The sequence below is a fragment of the Bos grunniens genome, chromosome 18, assembly GCF_055505025.1.
Source record: "Bos grunniens cultivar Pamir isolate PY7600 chromosome 18, Bosgru_T2T1.0, whole genome shotgun sequence".
Lineage (NCBI taxonomy): Eukaryota > Metazoa > Chordata > Mammalia > Artiodactyla > Bovidae > Bos > Bos grunniens.
Genome location: NC_141182.1, coordinates 29,605,131 through 29,621,654, shown reverse-complemented (window position 1 = coordinate 29,621,654; position 16,524 = coordinate 29,605,131). Strand labels below are relative to the sequence as shown.

Below are 16,524 nucleotides of genomic sequence, written 5' to 3'. Positions count from 1 at the left end.
CATGTCCAGTTCTAACTGTTGCTTCCTGACCTGCATACAAATTTCTCAAGAGGCAGGTCAGGTAGTCTGGTATTCCCGTCTCTTTCAGAATTTTCCACAGTTTCTTGTGATCCACACAGTCAAAGGCTATAGTCTATAGGGTCGCAAAGAGTCAGACATGACTGAAGTGACTTAGCATACACGCACAATCCTTATTTGAACCTCCATTTCATTCTGTTTTACTTTATTCCACTGCTTATTTGTGGAATAAAGTTTTTCCAGTCATGCCAGTTTTTCTAATCATGCCTTGTGTTTCTTACGATATTAGTAAATGTGGTAAAAAAAAGTAATTCCTGTATGATCTTGTTACTTAGTGTTCCCGAGAAGCACTTGGCTATAGACATAGAGCATCTTAATGTCTGCCTTATCCAAAAGTTTTCTCAACAGAACTACTAACCTGCCCATTAAAGTTTTAAATCTGCTAAAATATCTAGACCAATTTTAAAAAATTATTTACCAGAGAATCAGAAAGCATCTGATTTCTATGGACAGAGATGAATAGGAAACCTAAATATATACCTTACTTAAAATGATAACAAAACAAACCAACAGCAACAAAAACACATACCTTTTGTGCAGTCAAATCTAAGTTTAACACAAACACACATTTCCTTGGACCTACCATAAATAATTTGCTGTCTAGCACCATCCTCCTTTGGATTTGAGTTCATTGTTTTATATGGTATTTTGTGGCAACTGCTAATTATCATAAGCTGTCCAATAAAAGTGATGGATTGTCCAATTAACTCTTCATCAGCAGCCATTTTTGAAGATGTTACCTATTGAAACTGATGGCAGTTTATGACCTCCATGTTGCATATGTAGCTAATGACTCCTTGGGCAATAATTATTAAGTTTCTTGTGCCTCATTCAGTCGTTTTGTTTTACAAATTAGGATGCCATTGAGTTTACCAATTCATTTCGCTTCACAACTGTGGCTCTCTAAGGATTACTAAAGGTCTGCTGTGGAATGTATGGATCATATAAACTTTGAAGTAGATTACAGATGTGTCTGTTTTGCAGGTTTTCCATCGACCGGCACACTGACCTGGAGAGACAATTCAACATTAATGCTGATGATGGGAAGATAACGCTTGCAACACCACTGGACAGAGAATTAAGTGTGTGGCACAACATAACAATCATTGCTACCGAAATCAGTAAGTGCCTGGGTTTGTTCATTTCTTCCTTGTGTGCCTGCGTGCAGTTTATGCCTAGGGATCATACAAGAAGTGGTCCTGTTTCTTTTAGATATTTTGGCATTAGAACTTTTGTTTCCAAGGAGACTTGGAATGCTTCATCTCAACATGAAATAACTTACGCTGTGGTAAATTACCAAAAGGTTGCAATATATGTGGGAAGGAAACATTTTTACATCCAAGTATTCCTGTATCTTTATACCCATTATTCAGCCATTAAAAACAATGTTTTGCATATTAAAATATGGGAAAGATTTAGCATAAAAGGGTAGGTAAAAGTAGAATTTAAGAACTATAGATCATAATTTAAATGGGCACTAACATTTATATTATATACAATATAGAAACTATTGCTCACACATTTAAGCTATGCATATACACATACACATATAAATGCAGAAATTATAGAAAGAAAATTTACAGTATCAATACATATCATTTTGGGGAGATGAGATTATAGTTTGTTTTTTTTTTTAGAATTAATGTGTTTTACACAGTAATCACAGACTATTTAAAATTACATCTTCAATATAAAGTTCTTCCTAAATTACATGTGAAAATGTAAGCCTTATTTTTTTTTCAGGGGAGGTTCCAGGGTTGTTAAAATAACATATGTTAGTCTTTCTGCCAATTTTTAATGAGCGCAGCTTCTCAGATCGCACTTACTGACCCTACAATGGAGTCTCTAAACAATAGCTCTTTGGTGAAATTTAGTGCTCTCCTGTCTAGGAGAACTTGCACTTTGCCTCACCAGTTTTGTTTTTGTTTTTTAATCGTACAGATTAAATCCCCTTTGCAAAGGAGATATGATGTTCATTTTATTTCCAAGCAAAAGACATTCTGCATGTTATCTGAATATTCCTTTCTGTAAAGGAGATGAAAGACTTCACAGTTTATACACGTTCAAGGGAGATGACAGTACATTCTTGAGGGAACTGGGATAGAAGGAATCTGAATAAGGCAACAAAAGTTCACAATAAAAAAGATTCATGGGTACAAATTTGTAAAGGATGTGAGCCCTAAACTCTGCTCTTTGCACTCTCTAAATCTGCTCTGGTTTCACAGCCAATGTCTCTGAGATTCATGATAAATTTGTCTGTAAGAAGAGTAATCTAGACCTTCAGGAAAGGCCTGGATTTTCCTTGCTTTGAGATGTGGGGGTAATGTCTTCCGTGGAGTCTTATTCAAAAAATAAAACACAACCACTGTGTGAAAAAGTGACCATTCAAGAGTGCAGAATGTTTCTCTTGGCAACCTCAAAGCAGGCAAAGAAACAGCTTGATATGGGATTTAAAAGAAGCGCTTTGGAAACTTTGGTGCTTTTCCTTATTAGGAGTACCATTTTCTTCTCTAGTATGTTGCTCTGCTAGTAGTTTATCCCTTGTAACATTAAGGGATAAAGAAAATTGAGCATCTCATTTGGTAGCTTTGATTTCTTAGCCATGTTAACCCCATCTAGATGTGAAATATTTATAATTTACAGTGTTGAAGCTGTATGTCCCCTTAAGCCTCTGAGAAAAACTGTATCTGTTTAGATTGGCTTGAGGCTATATAAAAATGCTCTAAAGCAGTGGTCCCCAACCTTTTTGGCACCAGGGGCTGGCTTCATGGAAGACATTTTCCACGGATCAGGGGTAAAGGGGAATGGTTTGGGATAATTCAAGCTCATTATATTTATTGTGCCCTTTATTTCTATTACGTCAGCTACGTATGTAAGCTACTACGTACGTAAGCTACTACGTAGGTCATCTACTATGTCAGCTCCGCCTTAGATCATCAGGCATTAGATCTCGGATCCCCAGTCTAAATGACCATAGTTATTGTTAAAGTATGCAGGCAATAATTACCATTAAAATAATTTTCTCATATATTGAACATAATAACCTACTTGAATTTGCCTAAATCTAAGACACTTCTTTTTTATGAGTTGTCTGCCTTCACTTACATATTCATCAAGAAGGCCCTAATCAAAAGACTCCATGTACTCTATTCTGTAGAGTAAAAGGAAATGACCAGAACAGGTGGTTAGGAAACATTTCAGGGGCAATCCAGAAACAAAAAACTCATTTGCAAGGAATCACAAACAAGTAAGGAAGACAGATACAAAAGCAGATGCTCCAGGGTAATGAGCTGTTAACTCTAGGGTGACAAGCGTACCAAGCCCAATAGGAAAGACATTCATTTGTTCGTTCACTCAGTAATTATTTATTGAGTCTTTGGTTCTTGCCAAGTACTGTTTTAGTGACTGGGGATATAGCAGTGATCGAAACGCAGGCAAAAAACAGCTGGTCCTCTTGGAGTTTTCTTTCTAGGGGCACCTGAATATGAAACATGGGTTGAAATCTGCTGATATATCCATAAAGAATGACACAGAGGTGAGGAAGAAGGTGATGAGTACTGGGAATAAAAGCAGTTGATGGTGCGACCACAAACCTGCTTCAGTGGACATCTATTGATTACAAATGATTGAAATATAGACCGGATAATTTTTCCTTTATGGCTTGAGAGAAACCACTGAAATATATCCCAGACTTAAGTTTACAGTTAGCTCCATAAAGAGACCAAACAGGAAATGGTTCTGTTCATATGGCAACCCAAAGCTTTTCTTTGAACCTTATAGAATTAAAAGTACACAACCCAAACTCACCTTATTCTGTTGACATCAGTGGGAGTTATCTCATCTTTTACTGCATGTTTCTTTTGATCTTTTTTTTTTTTTTTTTTTTTGCTCAGAGATTGAAAAACTAAACATTTCTTTTTGAATTTTTGCATGTAACTGTCTTAAAACCAACAAGTGTGTGCTTAGTCGTTCAGTTGTGTCCAACTCCTGTGACCCCTTAGATTGTAGTCTGCCAGACTCCTCTGTCCATGGGATTCTCCAGGCAAGAATACTTGGTTGCCATTTCCTTCTCCAGGGGATCTTTCTGACCCAGGGATCGAACCCAGGTCTCCTTCATTGCAGTCAGACTCTTCACTGATTGAGCTACCAGGGAAACCAACAAGATTGGAAGTATAAAAGAGAACTGTAAATTTTAGCTGTAAAATATAAGCTGCTGCTGCTGCTGCTAAGTTGCTTCAGTCGTGTCCGACTCTGTGCAACCCCACAGATGGCAGCCCACTAGGCTCCTCTGTCCCTGGGATTCTCCAGGCAAGAATACTGGAGTGGGTTGCCATTTCCTTCTCTAATACATAAAAGTGAAAAGTGAAAGGGAAGTCGCTCAGTCCTGCCCGACTCTTAGCGACCCCATGGACTGCAGCCTACCAGTTTCCTCCGTCCATGGGATTTTCCAGGCAAGAGTACTGGAGTGGGGTGCCACTGCCTTCTAGCTGAGGTGGGCATAAGTCTAGAAATTTTAAATGTAAAATTAAGTTACAGAATTCAAAATAATAAGATCACAGAGAACTTAAGAAAAATTGGAATTACTATGAAAATGGCTTAGAAACTTATTTTGACTTGGTTTTATTATTGAGCGCATCATGTAATGTTTATCTTCTGAAGCCGCAGATCATGTCCTGGAAAAAAATATTAAAGGGAGATTTATTGTATTTGGATGAGATGAATGTTTAAAACCACCCAGGACAATAGAACCCCATAGGGGGGAGCTTCTAATAAAGATAAAGAAATATTCATTCCAGGGAGAACAATTTAAAATTACTCTCAGAGCACCATCTCTTCAGACAAAAGATTTAAGCAAATGAAATTAAGCTAAAAAATGGATTTTAGGAAAGTCCATCTGTTATCTCTTAATGAGAATGGAGATGTCATCCTTTATCCTCTCGTGTCAGATTCACTTAACCAAGGCTGAGATGCTTCACTGTGTGTATTTCCCAAGTATTTCAGTGGTAATAGATCTAACTTGCCATCATGATCAACAGGCACATCTCATTACATGAGCTGGCAGTTAGATGCCCAAGTACTAACAGCAGATTAGGCTTGTATAGCACATCTGTGCTAAGTAGCTTCTCTAGCAGCAGCCCCCTCTCCTGAAACTATCCTAAGGCTTGAAACTGCTGTGTATCATGATGGTGATGGCTTAAAGTAAATTTAGCTAGTTAAACACTGAAAAAGTATTATGTAATACCCATGATGCTTCTAATTCTCACGTCATTCTTTGAAAATAGGTACCATTATTGTATTCATTTTTCTGTCAAGGAAATTCAGACAGAAGGTTAAGTATCTTGCCCAGAATCTCAAGGAGAGCAAAGGGTTCAGAGGTAGGTTTGCTATCAATGCTGTTTAATTGCAGATTACATGTTCTTAGATGCCTTCTTCAGGAGGAACCCTCTCCTGTATCTTCTCTTCTTCCTTTCTCCTCCTTAAATTGAGCTTCTGACACTGCTATATCATTACCTGAAGCAAGCCAATGAAATAGTTCTTCTCTGCAAAGCAGAAGGTTGGCACAGGGACAAGAGTGCAGTGGAGAAAAAAACAAGCCTCCATTTACTCAGAACCTCCTATTCTAACGCTTATAACCCTAGGGAGGAAAACGGCTTGGTGGACAAAGTCAGGCTTTGGAACTGTTCAGACTGGAATTCTATTCCCATTTTTGAGATTAGGAAACTGAGGAACAGAGATGAGAAAGCAGAAAACAGTGCCTTTAAGGGGACGTTTTTCAATGAAGTTCACAGAGAACTTGACATATCCAGCTGACCCCAGTCTCCTGGGTTAGTGTTTAAACCAGAGTTATGGCATTTGCTGAGCATCTATGGAACCATTAATTTTATTGCAATTAATATATATTATAAACATTGTTTTAATGTTGTGAAGGAAGGCAGAAAGAGGTGAAATGTTCTTCTGTTTGGTCTTTATTGGTGATCGGTGATATTTGAGCTAAGGTTTGTCAGAAGAAGCATGAGATTCATTTAGGTTGGGCAGAGTAGTATAGACGTACCTATGAGAGCAACGTAGTAACAAGCACAGCTGTCAGAGAGAGAAAGGAAACCAGGGCAGGGAGGGGATGGTAAGGGAAATACAGTCTCTGCAGGGGCATTTCAGAGGTATTGAGTGCCAGTTTTAGAGTGTCCTTCTCGGAGAAAGTGGTGACGTGGGATGGAGAGTGGGGAAACCCACTGACATCGTGTACCTGAGAGCAGGCAGCTGACATTTACAGAAAGTGGACTACTGTTGGTTACCTGAAAGTATTGTAAAGCAGGAAGCATATAATTGCCCATTAAATTAATCTCTTTGAGTTAGCGATAATGCATTGCTCTAGCCCACTACAGTGGGCTGCACACAATATTGCAAATGAAGCTTTTCACTAATGATGGTTAAATCTCCCAGGGAACACGCTAGTTTGATAGCGCTTAAGGAATGTTTCTCCCTGGCAAAAGGCCCAGTTGCCACAATAATTTGCTTTGTCCAACCCAGGCTACTTAGGAAAAACATATCTTTATAGGGAGCTCATTGTTTAGAGAAATCTTAGGTCCTGGAGTTAGTGGAGTTGGCCTCATCTTGCCCATATAACCCTAGGCAAAATATTTCCCCTCTCTTGCTTTCAGTTTTCCCATCTATGAAATGGGAATCATAATTGTTCTTTTAAATTTAGGGTGTAGGAGCCTGGCCAGCTACAGTCCATAAAGTCCCAAATAGTCAGATACAACTGAAGCGACTTAGCACTCACACACACGTGCATACACACAAGGATTGAATTAAAAGTGATGGTACTCTACCTCTTAGCTCAAAATATATCTATAACCTTTAGAAATTGATGAATAAATTGCACATGTTCTTGTTAATACAGCCCTAACCTTAGGCTTTGAATAATAGCTTAATTTTAAATTATTTATTTGGCTTATATTGTCTTTCATCCCTTCTCCTCCCCACAACAAGAAAATTGGTAATCATGTCCTGTGAGTTACTGCTGGGTGCAGCTGTGTTTCTTCACTGCACAACCAATAAGTTTGTTTACTGACCTTCCTTTTGTCCCCGGTTCAGGCATGGTAGATTGATCTGTGCCTAAAGGAAGGCCCTCGAAATGAAGCTGGCATATTCTTGGAGAGCCTGATTGAACTAATAAGGACTTCAGATTTTATATCAGGATCTCGCTCAAAAGATGTAATCTCTCTGTGTATTGCCTGTGGCATAATCAGGGCTAGAGTTTCTTTAAGATCAATATCCTTCCCTTGTATAGAATTGAGTGGAAGCAGGAACTTTCCTGGTGGTCCAGGGGTTAAGAGTCCACCTTCCAGTGCAAGGGCTGCAGGTTCGATCCTTAGTCAGGGAACAAAGATCCCATATGCCTCAGGGCGACTAAGCATGCGCACTGCAGCACAGGATCCCATGTGCCACAACTCAGACCCGATGCAGCCAGAAATAAATGAATAGAAACAAAGAAACACTTTAAGAAATAATACATAATGAAAGAATTGAGTAGAAGAAGATGGAGATAAGCCACTGTCCAGTTAGGTAACTCACAGAAGGGAAAGAATGATTAAAGTCTGAGGTGGACAGTGAAGTTCAGGGCTGGAGTGGTTACGGGGCTCCCAAGTATCAGAGAAGCTGTGGCAGCAGATGAACGACGTGATTCTTGGGGAACAGAGGTACATGGCAAGTTTCTGTGGCTATACCCTTCCTCAGATAAGCATACACGTGCTGTGAGGTAACAATCAATATTCTTAACAATAAAGGTTATAATGAAGGGAAGTGGAAAATCCATTATGGGGAGGTGAAGGGGAAGCTACGGGTTCCTGGGAATTTCCTGACAGAGAAGAATGGGAGTGTCATTCTGAGTTCGAGGAGAAGCAGGCCCCAAATGAGTATCACTCTGCGTAACTCACACCAGTTTTAACCACAATCGTGCCCGTTTTGTGGACAACTACTCCACTTCCTTGAATATCCACTTGATGTCTCCTTTAGCTCCTCTTTGTTCCTCTTTGAATGCATCCATTCTACCGAACTCCTCCCACCACCTCCCCATCTCTTTCGTCTCTGCCTTTCTTTTTGTTCTAGTCTATTTAGGAAAAGCCTGTAGATTGAGGCTGGAGATACAGATTTTAACTAGGAACTCCTTTAAGACGTCACTATGACTAACAGCTCTTTAGTCCTAACCTAGAAAAACACAGAACGTAAGAGGCTTCTACCCCTGTGTCTTGCCCTGGTCTCTCTTATAAACCACCCTGCTCAAATCCTTGACAGGAGCTCTTATTGTAGACAGTTGTAGATAAAGGACAGGAGGTACACAGCAAACAGTAATCCAAGCTTTTCAGGCGCAAGTTGTAGCAAGCTGACTAGTCACAGCAAATGGTAATCTCCAGGTTTGAGGGTATTGGATAGAGGGGGGTAGGTTGGGGAGATCCTAGATATGTGAGCAGATTATAAAGACTGGATGATAGTAGGATGATTTATCCTCAGTTACGGTTTTCCTTGGTGACTCAGTGGTAAAAGAATCCACCTGCCAATGCAGGAGATACAAGTTCCACCCCTGGGTCGGGAAGATCCCCTGGAGAAGGAAATAGCAACCCACTCCAGTAGTCTTGCCTGGGATAGAATATGGACAGAGGAGCCTGGTGGGCCACCATCTGTGAGGTCGCAATGGAGTCAGATACAACTTAGTGAGTAAACAGCAACAACAGTGGTTTCTCTGGGAATAAAGGAAGCACGTGGACTTGGGAAGAAAATGCAGATATCAGTCAGAGTTAAGTAAGCAAGTTTATAAATCAGGTTGCTTAGATGGAATCATTATTTTTTCATTCATCCACACTCACTTAGTGGATAAGTTACTGAACTTCTCTCTGTGGCTTAGATTCCCTATTTCTAAAATGGCGGATATATTGAAACACCTTTAGAGGTATGTGATAAGAAGTGAATATGCTTACATGCTAATATCTTTCCTAACACACAGTAAAGTTTTGGTGATAATGCTTATGTTAATATTAGTATAACAGTAGTTATAAAGTAAACATTAATTTTATCACTTCGTATAATTAAAGAGGATAGTCCTAAAACTTTAGCTTTCTTGTCATCAGATAAAACCACCCAGCTTTATTTTGAGAATATACAAATTAATGAGTTTTTGAGGCAGTATCATCTTAAGATGATTTGGGAGGTATAATTTTCTACAAACATGTGTCCAAAAGGAGGAGCTTTTTTCCTCAGTCCTGGCCAGTTTGGCAGCCTTAAAAGCCTCCTTCTTACCCAAACCAAAGTTGTAGTTGTAACCTCTTTCTCAGAAAGCAGTAATGGTTACTGCTGCTGCTGCTAAGTCGCTTCAGTCGTGTCCGACTCTGTGCCGACCCCACAGATGGCAGCCCACCAGGCTCCCCCGTCCCTGAGATTCTCCAGGCAAGAACACTGGAGTGGGTTGCCATTTCCTTCTCCAATGCATGAAAGTGAAAAGTGAAAGTGAAGACGCTCAGTCGTGTCCGACTGTTAGCGACCCCATGGATTGCAGCCTAACAGGCTCCTCCGTCCATGGGATTTTCCAGGCAGGAGCACTGGAGTGGAGTGCCATTGCCTAGGTAAAAACAAATTATGAAGGCAGATTTTCACAGCCAAAAATATGCTTTAGATGTGATTTGAATACACCACGTAATCTCTTTAAGCTTCCGTTGATATATTTGAAGTATGTTATGACAAAATGAGATAATACAGGTAAAATGGCATATGGAAAGGACTTAATAACATTTCTTTCCCCCTCTAGTGCCCCTCTCCCCTCATCCTCATCCTGCTCTCTGACCTTCTCCAGACCGAACCTGGTGCCTACTAGTAGGTGAAGCATAAACTGTTAGTTCTTTGTCTAAATGTATCATTCAGATCTCCCTTTTCCCCCCGGCCACTTGGGCTTACACATGAAAGTGAAAGTAAAAGTGTTAGTTGTTTAGTGTGTCCGACTCTCTGCGACTCCAGGGAAGAGCTAGTACTTGCCAGGTCTCAGATCAGATCAGTCGCTCAGTCATGTCCGACTCTTTGCAACCCCATGAATCGCAGCACGCCAGGCCTCCCTGTCCATCACCAACTCCCGGAGTTACTCAGACTCATGTCCATCGAGTCAGTGATGCCATCCAGCCATCTCATCCTCTGTCGGCCCCTTCTCCTCCTGCCCCCAATCCCTCCCAGCATCAGAGTCTTTTCCAATGAGTCAACTCTTCCCATGAGGTGGCCAAAGTACTGGAGTTTCAGCTTTAGCATCATTCCTTCCAAAGAAATCCCAGGGCTGATCTCCTTCAGAATGGACTGGTTGGAGTTTGCTGCAAATCCCATTGGTCAAAGCAGGTCATGTTACCAAGAGCAGGTTTACAAAGTAGAGAAATAAATGTCGCCTCTTGATGGGAGGTGGAATTTCCAAATATTGTGGGCATTCATTTTTAAAAAAGTAATTTCAGACTGGAATGCTAAATCTTAGTGATGCATGACCGAGAATGATACAGATCTGTAGCCTACACACACAGAGACTTCCCTTCTAGGTTCCTCTTCTCATTATAGTACTGTACATCTCAAAGGTTCTCCTCCAACCCCTTACTTATTTGAGAAAAAGGACTGGACACAACATTTCTAACAGCTGTGAACTCATTAGTTATGGATTCTTTAGAATTTCAGCTTAAGTAGCAATTGGTATTATTTATTATAAATCTGTTAACACATTTATAATACTATGACAATTTCTCCTACATGTAAGCTTTAAATACTATTATTAATATTTCTTGATATCCAAGCCGGGCTAAGTTCCTTTGCTGTCAGGTCTCAAAGATCCGTGTTCTTTGCCTTTAAGAGACTGGTTGAGGCCTAAAACACCCATTTATTTGCCTGAGGTTTTGAAAATACATTTTTTTTGGCCACACCTTGTGGCCTATGGGATCTTAGTTCTCTGACTAAGGGGATCAAACCCAGACCCATAGCAGTCAAAGCGCTGAGTCCTAACCACTGGGCTTCCAAGGAATTCCCTGAAAATACATTGATAAAGTTCTTGTTTTCATGAGACATTATTGCTTTGATGTCAACCACTGTTTTATCCTGGGAGCCTAGCACTGTGGGGTCTCCCAGTGAATGTTTGCTGAGTTAATGAATGAATAGAGGAAATAAGAATTAATACCACAAGATATTAGCCTGATGAGTTCTGACTCTAAACAGACATTATTGATTCATTGGTGGAGAAGATCTCTGCTTTAATATATCCCACTCAGCTCTTTGTTAAAAGTCTTGAGCTGACAAGCACATCGGCACAATGGTTTTCTGAAGTTTTTAAAGTCATTCTTTCCTGAGTGACTGAAGCTGAGGCATGAAGGACAGGACTGACTGTGCTCTCCTTGTGTGAAAATTGTGGGGCATTGACTGTGCTCAAGGGGAAGCTCTCCCATAGAATATTAAGCCCTCTGAAGAGTCGGGGACAGAGACCATGAGAAAGGTGCTGGCAGAGAGGAGCCCCAGGTTCCCTCTCTCTCCCCACAAGGAGCCAGCCCTCTGATCTAAGATCCTTTACTTCTCTTCCCTCTGAGAGCCTGAGGCAAGACCTGAATTATGCCAGCCCACACTTCATTACCCAACAAGCCCATTTATCGTTTAATCTGATCTGTATTGAACAAGCAGAAGCAGGTTACAAAGAAGCAAAGCCTAAAGAGTGAAAATGCAGCATGTTTTCTGATTATAGGACTCCCTAATCCAATGCTTAAAAACCAGGGCTAAAAATAGACACAATTCCATCTTGAATTTACCCCTACTCACCTGGCATTTCAGTGTCAGGTCAGGTGGCCACTGGATGGTAGAATTTTGAACTAGGATAACTTGCTTCTGTCTAATTTGAGGTGACGGGGCATTGGTTACTCTAAACCCTCAGTTTGTTATTGTTCAGTCACTAAGTCATGATTGATTCTTTGCACCCCCATAGACTGCAGCACACCAGGCTTCTCTGTGCATCACCAACTCCCAGAGCTTGCTCAAACTCATGTCCATTGACACAGTGATGCTATCCACCATCTCATCCTCTGTCATCCCCTTCTCCTCCTGCCTTCAATCTTTCCCAGCCTCAGAGTCTTTTCAAATGAGTTGTCTCTTCACATCCTGGGAGGCTATAGTCCATGGGGCCACAAAGACTTGGACAAGACTCAGTGACTAAATCCTCACTTATGATACTAATATTTTCTTGCTCCTGAAGTGGCTATACAGCAAGAGTCCATCCCACATGTTTCCCAAGGTCAAGAGTTACGCTCTTTGTCACAAAGAAGCAATGAGCTAGAATGTAAAGAAACTGTCTCTAAGGCAAGCACTGAAACTCTATCATTTACTTAGAAAGCATATGATTTGCAGTAGGGTTGGATATTTCCATTGGATGGGAGAGACAGTCTTCTCTATGAAGATCCTTTGTGGAAGGTGTATTTTTGTCAGGGTCATAAAGTAACAGTAGGTTTTTGTCAAAGATGTATTTCAAAATTAACACATATCTTGATCAAGTTCTTCTGAAGATCAGAGGACTCCAGAGAGAAAAGAATATATGGCTGGAAAGTTAAGTAGAGCAAATTATGATTGCTTTCGGATGCCAAGTACAAGAAATGATCTTATTCTCTATGTCAGAGGGGTCCATCAAATACATAGAAATATTAAAATAAGGGAAATGTAGCATTCAGAATATTAGCATCCCAGACTTAGCAGCAGACTAGGCTATGGGTGAAACAGAGAGCCTGGAGAATGAGAAAGGGAAGACTCTGGCTGTGATGGTGCCTCAGAATCACCCAGAGAGCTTGTTAAAACATAGATTCCCAGGCCAAAGAATTTGTATTTCTAACAAGTTCCCATGCGAGGCTGAGGCTGCTGTTCCAGGGACCACACTTTGAGAACCATTGCTACAGTCCCTGCAGTCCTAATTCTGAAAAAACTAAAGCTGCATTAGCAATGAAGTTTCAATGAATGGAAATTGGCATCTGGTTAAAACTAATGAGCAATAGGGTAAAGTAAATACTGCTGAAAATTGCAAACCTTTGTGATAAGGATGAAAATAATGATACAATTAAGAGTTACTGCTAACTGTATACTAGGCAGCATTCCAGCTCTTCCAGTGCCCTTTATCCATTAAATCCTCATAACGGGTCCACAAGTTGGTACCATCTCTCATCTAATAAAGCCAAGATACCACACTTGAAGCTCCCCATATTTGGGTGGCTAAATTTGGATTTGATCTTAGGTTTATCTGACGCTTCAGCCAAATCTCTGACTACTGAACCTCAGTCTTCTTCTACTGACAGCAAGTTGCTACTGAGACATATCATGATTCAAGTCAGAAAAGATTGTCCATCCATTCAAAGTTTGAGTTCACAGCCTTCCTTTGAATAGCTCTATATAAAATAGGTTAGAACATAATGGGGTATCACTGAGAGGCTCTTTTCCCTACTGAAAGAGGAGGTCCAGTTGGGGAGCATGCATTTAAAAGTTGCATCTGTGAACTATCCATTCCAGGGGGATTTGGATTTTTAGGAACTTCTAGTTTCCTAAATTTAAAACAAACTAAAGAGACTCCTTATACTGAAATCTAAAACTCCTGTAACCTACTGAGATAAGCCCGGAATAATGCTGAAATCTGCTCCACACACCTGCTGCTATAATTTGACAATGAATGCTTAATAATAGGCTGAAGAAGGGGAACAAGGGATAAAACCTTGGATGACAAATGTGGAAGAAAAGTTTTGACTATGTAGCCAAACAAATATAAATTCCAACCTAAGTTCCATTCAATGAGTGACCTGAACATCAACAATTTCCTTGAGCAATCTAATGTATCTATTTATTGGTTAAAAGGAAACTAATACTCAAAAGCGAACTAAGACTCAGCTGGCTGATACAGAGAATATATATGTATATACCATATTATAATGGTATTTTTAAATTTTATTTTATTTTTAAACTTTACGTAATTGTATTAGTTTTGCCAAATATCAAAATGAATCCACCACAGGTATACATGTGTTCCCCATCCTGAACCCTCCTCCCTCCTCCCTCCCCATACCATCCCTCTGGGTCGTCCCAGTGCACTAGCCCCAAGCATCCAGTATCGTGCATCGATAAAAGACCCTGATTCTGGGAAAGATGGAGGGCAGGAGGAGAAGAGGAAAACAGAGGATTAGATAGTAGGATGGCATCACCAACTCAATGGACATGGGTTTGGGTAGACTCCGGCAGCTGGTGATGGATAGGGAGGCCTGGAGTCCTGCAATTCATGGGGTCACAAAGAGTCAGACACGACTGAGCGACTGAACTGAACTGAATAGTATTTTTATAATATAGACGAAATTAGTGTATTATTATCACATATCATACTATTATAATGTAATATGATATAAATATAGTCTCTGTTTTTAGCAATCACAGTAATAATATAAGCCTCATTACCTGTTGGTTATTAAAAGATATTTATTTATTTGGCTGTGCCATATCTTAGTTGCAGCAAGTGGGTTCCACTTCCCTGTTTAGTTCAGTTCAGTTCAGTCGCTCAGTCGTGTCCGACTCTTTGCGACCCCATGAATCCCAGCACGCCAGGCCTCCCTGTCCATCACCAACTCCCGGAGTTCACCCAGACTCACGTCCATTGAGTCAGTGATGCCATCCAGCCATCTCATCCTCTGTCAGCCCCTTCTCCTCCTGCCCCCAATCCCTCCCAGCATCAGAGTCTTTTCCAATGAGTCAACTCTTTGCATGAGGTGGCCAAAGTACTAGAGTTTCAGCTTTAGCATCATTCCTTCCAAAGAAATCCCAGGGCTGATCTCCTTCAGACTGGACTGGTTGGATCTCCTTGCAGTCCAAGGGACTCTCAAGAGTCTTCTCCAACACCACAGTTCAAAAGCATCCATTCTTCGGCGCTCAGCCTTCTTCACAGTCCAACTCTCACATCCATACGTGACCATAGGAAAAACCATAGCCTTAACTAGACTAATCTTTGTTGGCAAAGTAATGTCTCTGCTTTTCAATATGCTATCTAGGCTGGTCATAACTTTCCTTCCAAGGAGTAAGCGTCTTTGTCACCATCTACAGTGATTTTGGAGCCCAAAAAATAAAGTCTGACACTGTTTCCCCATCTATTTCCCATGAAATGATAGGACCAGATGCCATGATCTTCGTTTTCTGAATGTTGAGCTTTAAGCTAACTTTTTCACTCTCCATTTTCACTTTCATCAAGAGGCTTTTTAGTTTCTCTTCACTTTCTGCCATAAGGGTGGTATCATCTGCATATCTGAGGTTATTGATATTTCTCCCGGCAATCTTGATTTCAGACTGTGTTTCTTCCAGTCCAGCGTTTCTCATGATGTACTCTGCATATAAGTTAAATAAGCAGAGTGACAGTATACAGCCTTGACATACTCCTTTTCCAATTTGGAACCAGTCTGTTGTTCCATGTCCAGTTCTAACTGTTGCTTCCTGACCTGAATATAGATTTCTCAGAAGACAGATCACGTGGTCTGGTATTCCCATCTCTTTCAGAATTTTCCACAGTTTCTTGTGATCCACACAATCAAAGGCTTTGGCATATTCAATAAAGCAGAAATAGATGTTTTTATGGAACTCTCTTGCTTTTTTGATGATCCAACAGATGTTGGCAATTTGATCTCTGGCTCCTCTGCCTTTTCTAAAACCAGCTTGAACATTAGGAAGTTCATGGTTCATATATTGCTGAAGCCTGGCTTGGAGAATTTTGAGCATTACTTTACTAGCGTATGAGATGAGTGCAATTGTGCGGTAGTTTGAGCATTCTTTGGCATTGCCTTTCTTTGGGATTAGAATGAAAACTGACCTTTTCCAGTCCTGTGGCCACTGCTGAGTTTTCCAAATTTGCTGACGTATTGAGTGCAGCACTTTCACAGCATCCCTGACAAGGAATCAAACCTGGGCCCCCAGCATTGTGAGTGCAGAGTCTTAGTCATTGGACTATCAGGAAAGTCCCCATCATTACCTGTTCTTTCAGGTAGACTGCTGTGAACTTGATGTTTAAGAGACAGTGATTTTTTAGAACCATCTCTGTCTTGAATTTATGTAACTGTTTTTTTTTTTTTTTAGCAAAATAAACAATTCTAAATGTGCTGTAAAGAAAATCTGTGTTTATAAAAATGTCCTATTTGAGCACATATATATATTTATTTATTTCCCTAGCTTTTAAATAAGGCTTGTCATTAGATTGTGTTTTAAGCACAGTATCTAAATCTCATTGCTGGTTAATATTTGTGTATCTCTGGATTTAAAAATACCCACACTGAGCCAGCATTTGATTTCCTGCTGAATTGTTTTTCACATTTCCAATATAATTATGTAGCAGTTACAAAGAAACAAAGGCTGCACTCCACAGAATACCATAGAAACCTACATTTGTTTATT

General features: G+C 40.2%; 1 protein-coding gene across 1 annotated transcript in view; it reads left to right on the top strand.

Annotated features, from left to right (window-relative positions):
- The window catches only part of CDH8 (cadherin 8), a 404,121-nt gene that overhangs the window by 270,674 nt on the left and 116,923 nt on the right, over positions 1-16,524 (top strand). The window contains exon 8 of the mRNA XM_086349550.1: positions 1,063-1,199. Within this exon, the coding sequence (XP_086205676.1) occupies positions 1,063-1,199 (137 nt within the window). The remainder of the gene's footprint in view (positions 1-1,062; positions 1,200-16,524) is intronic.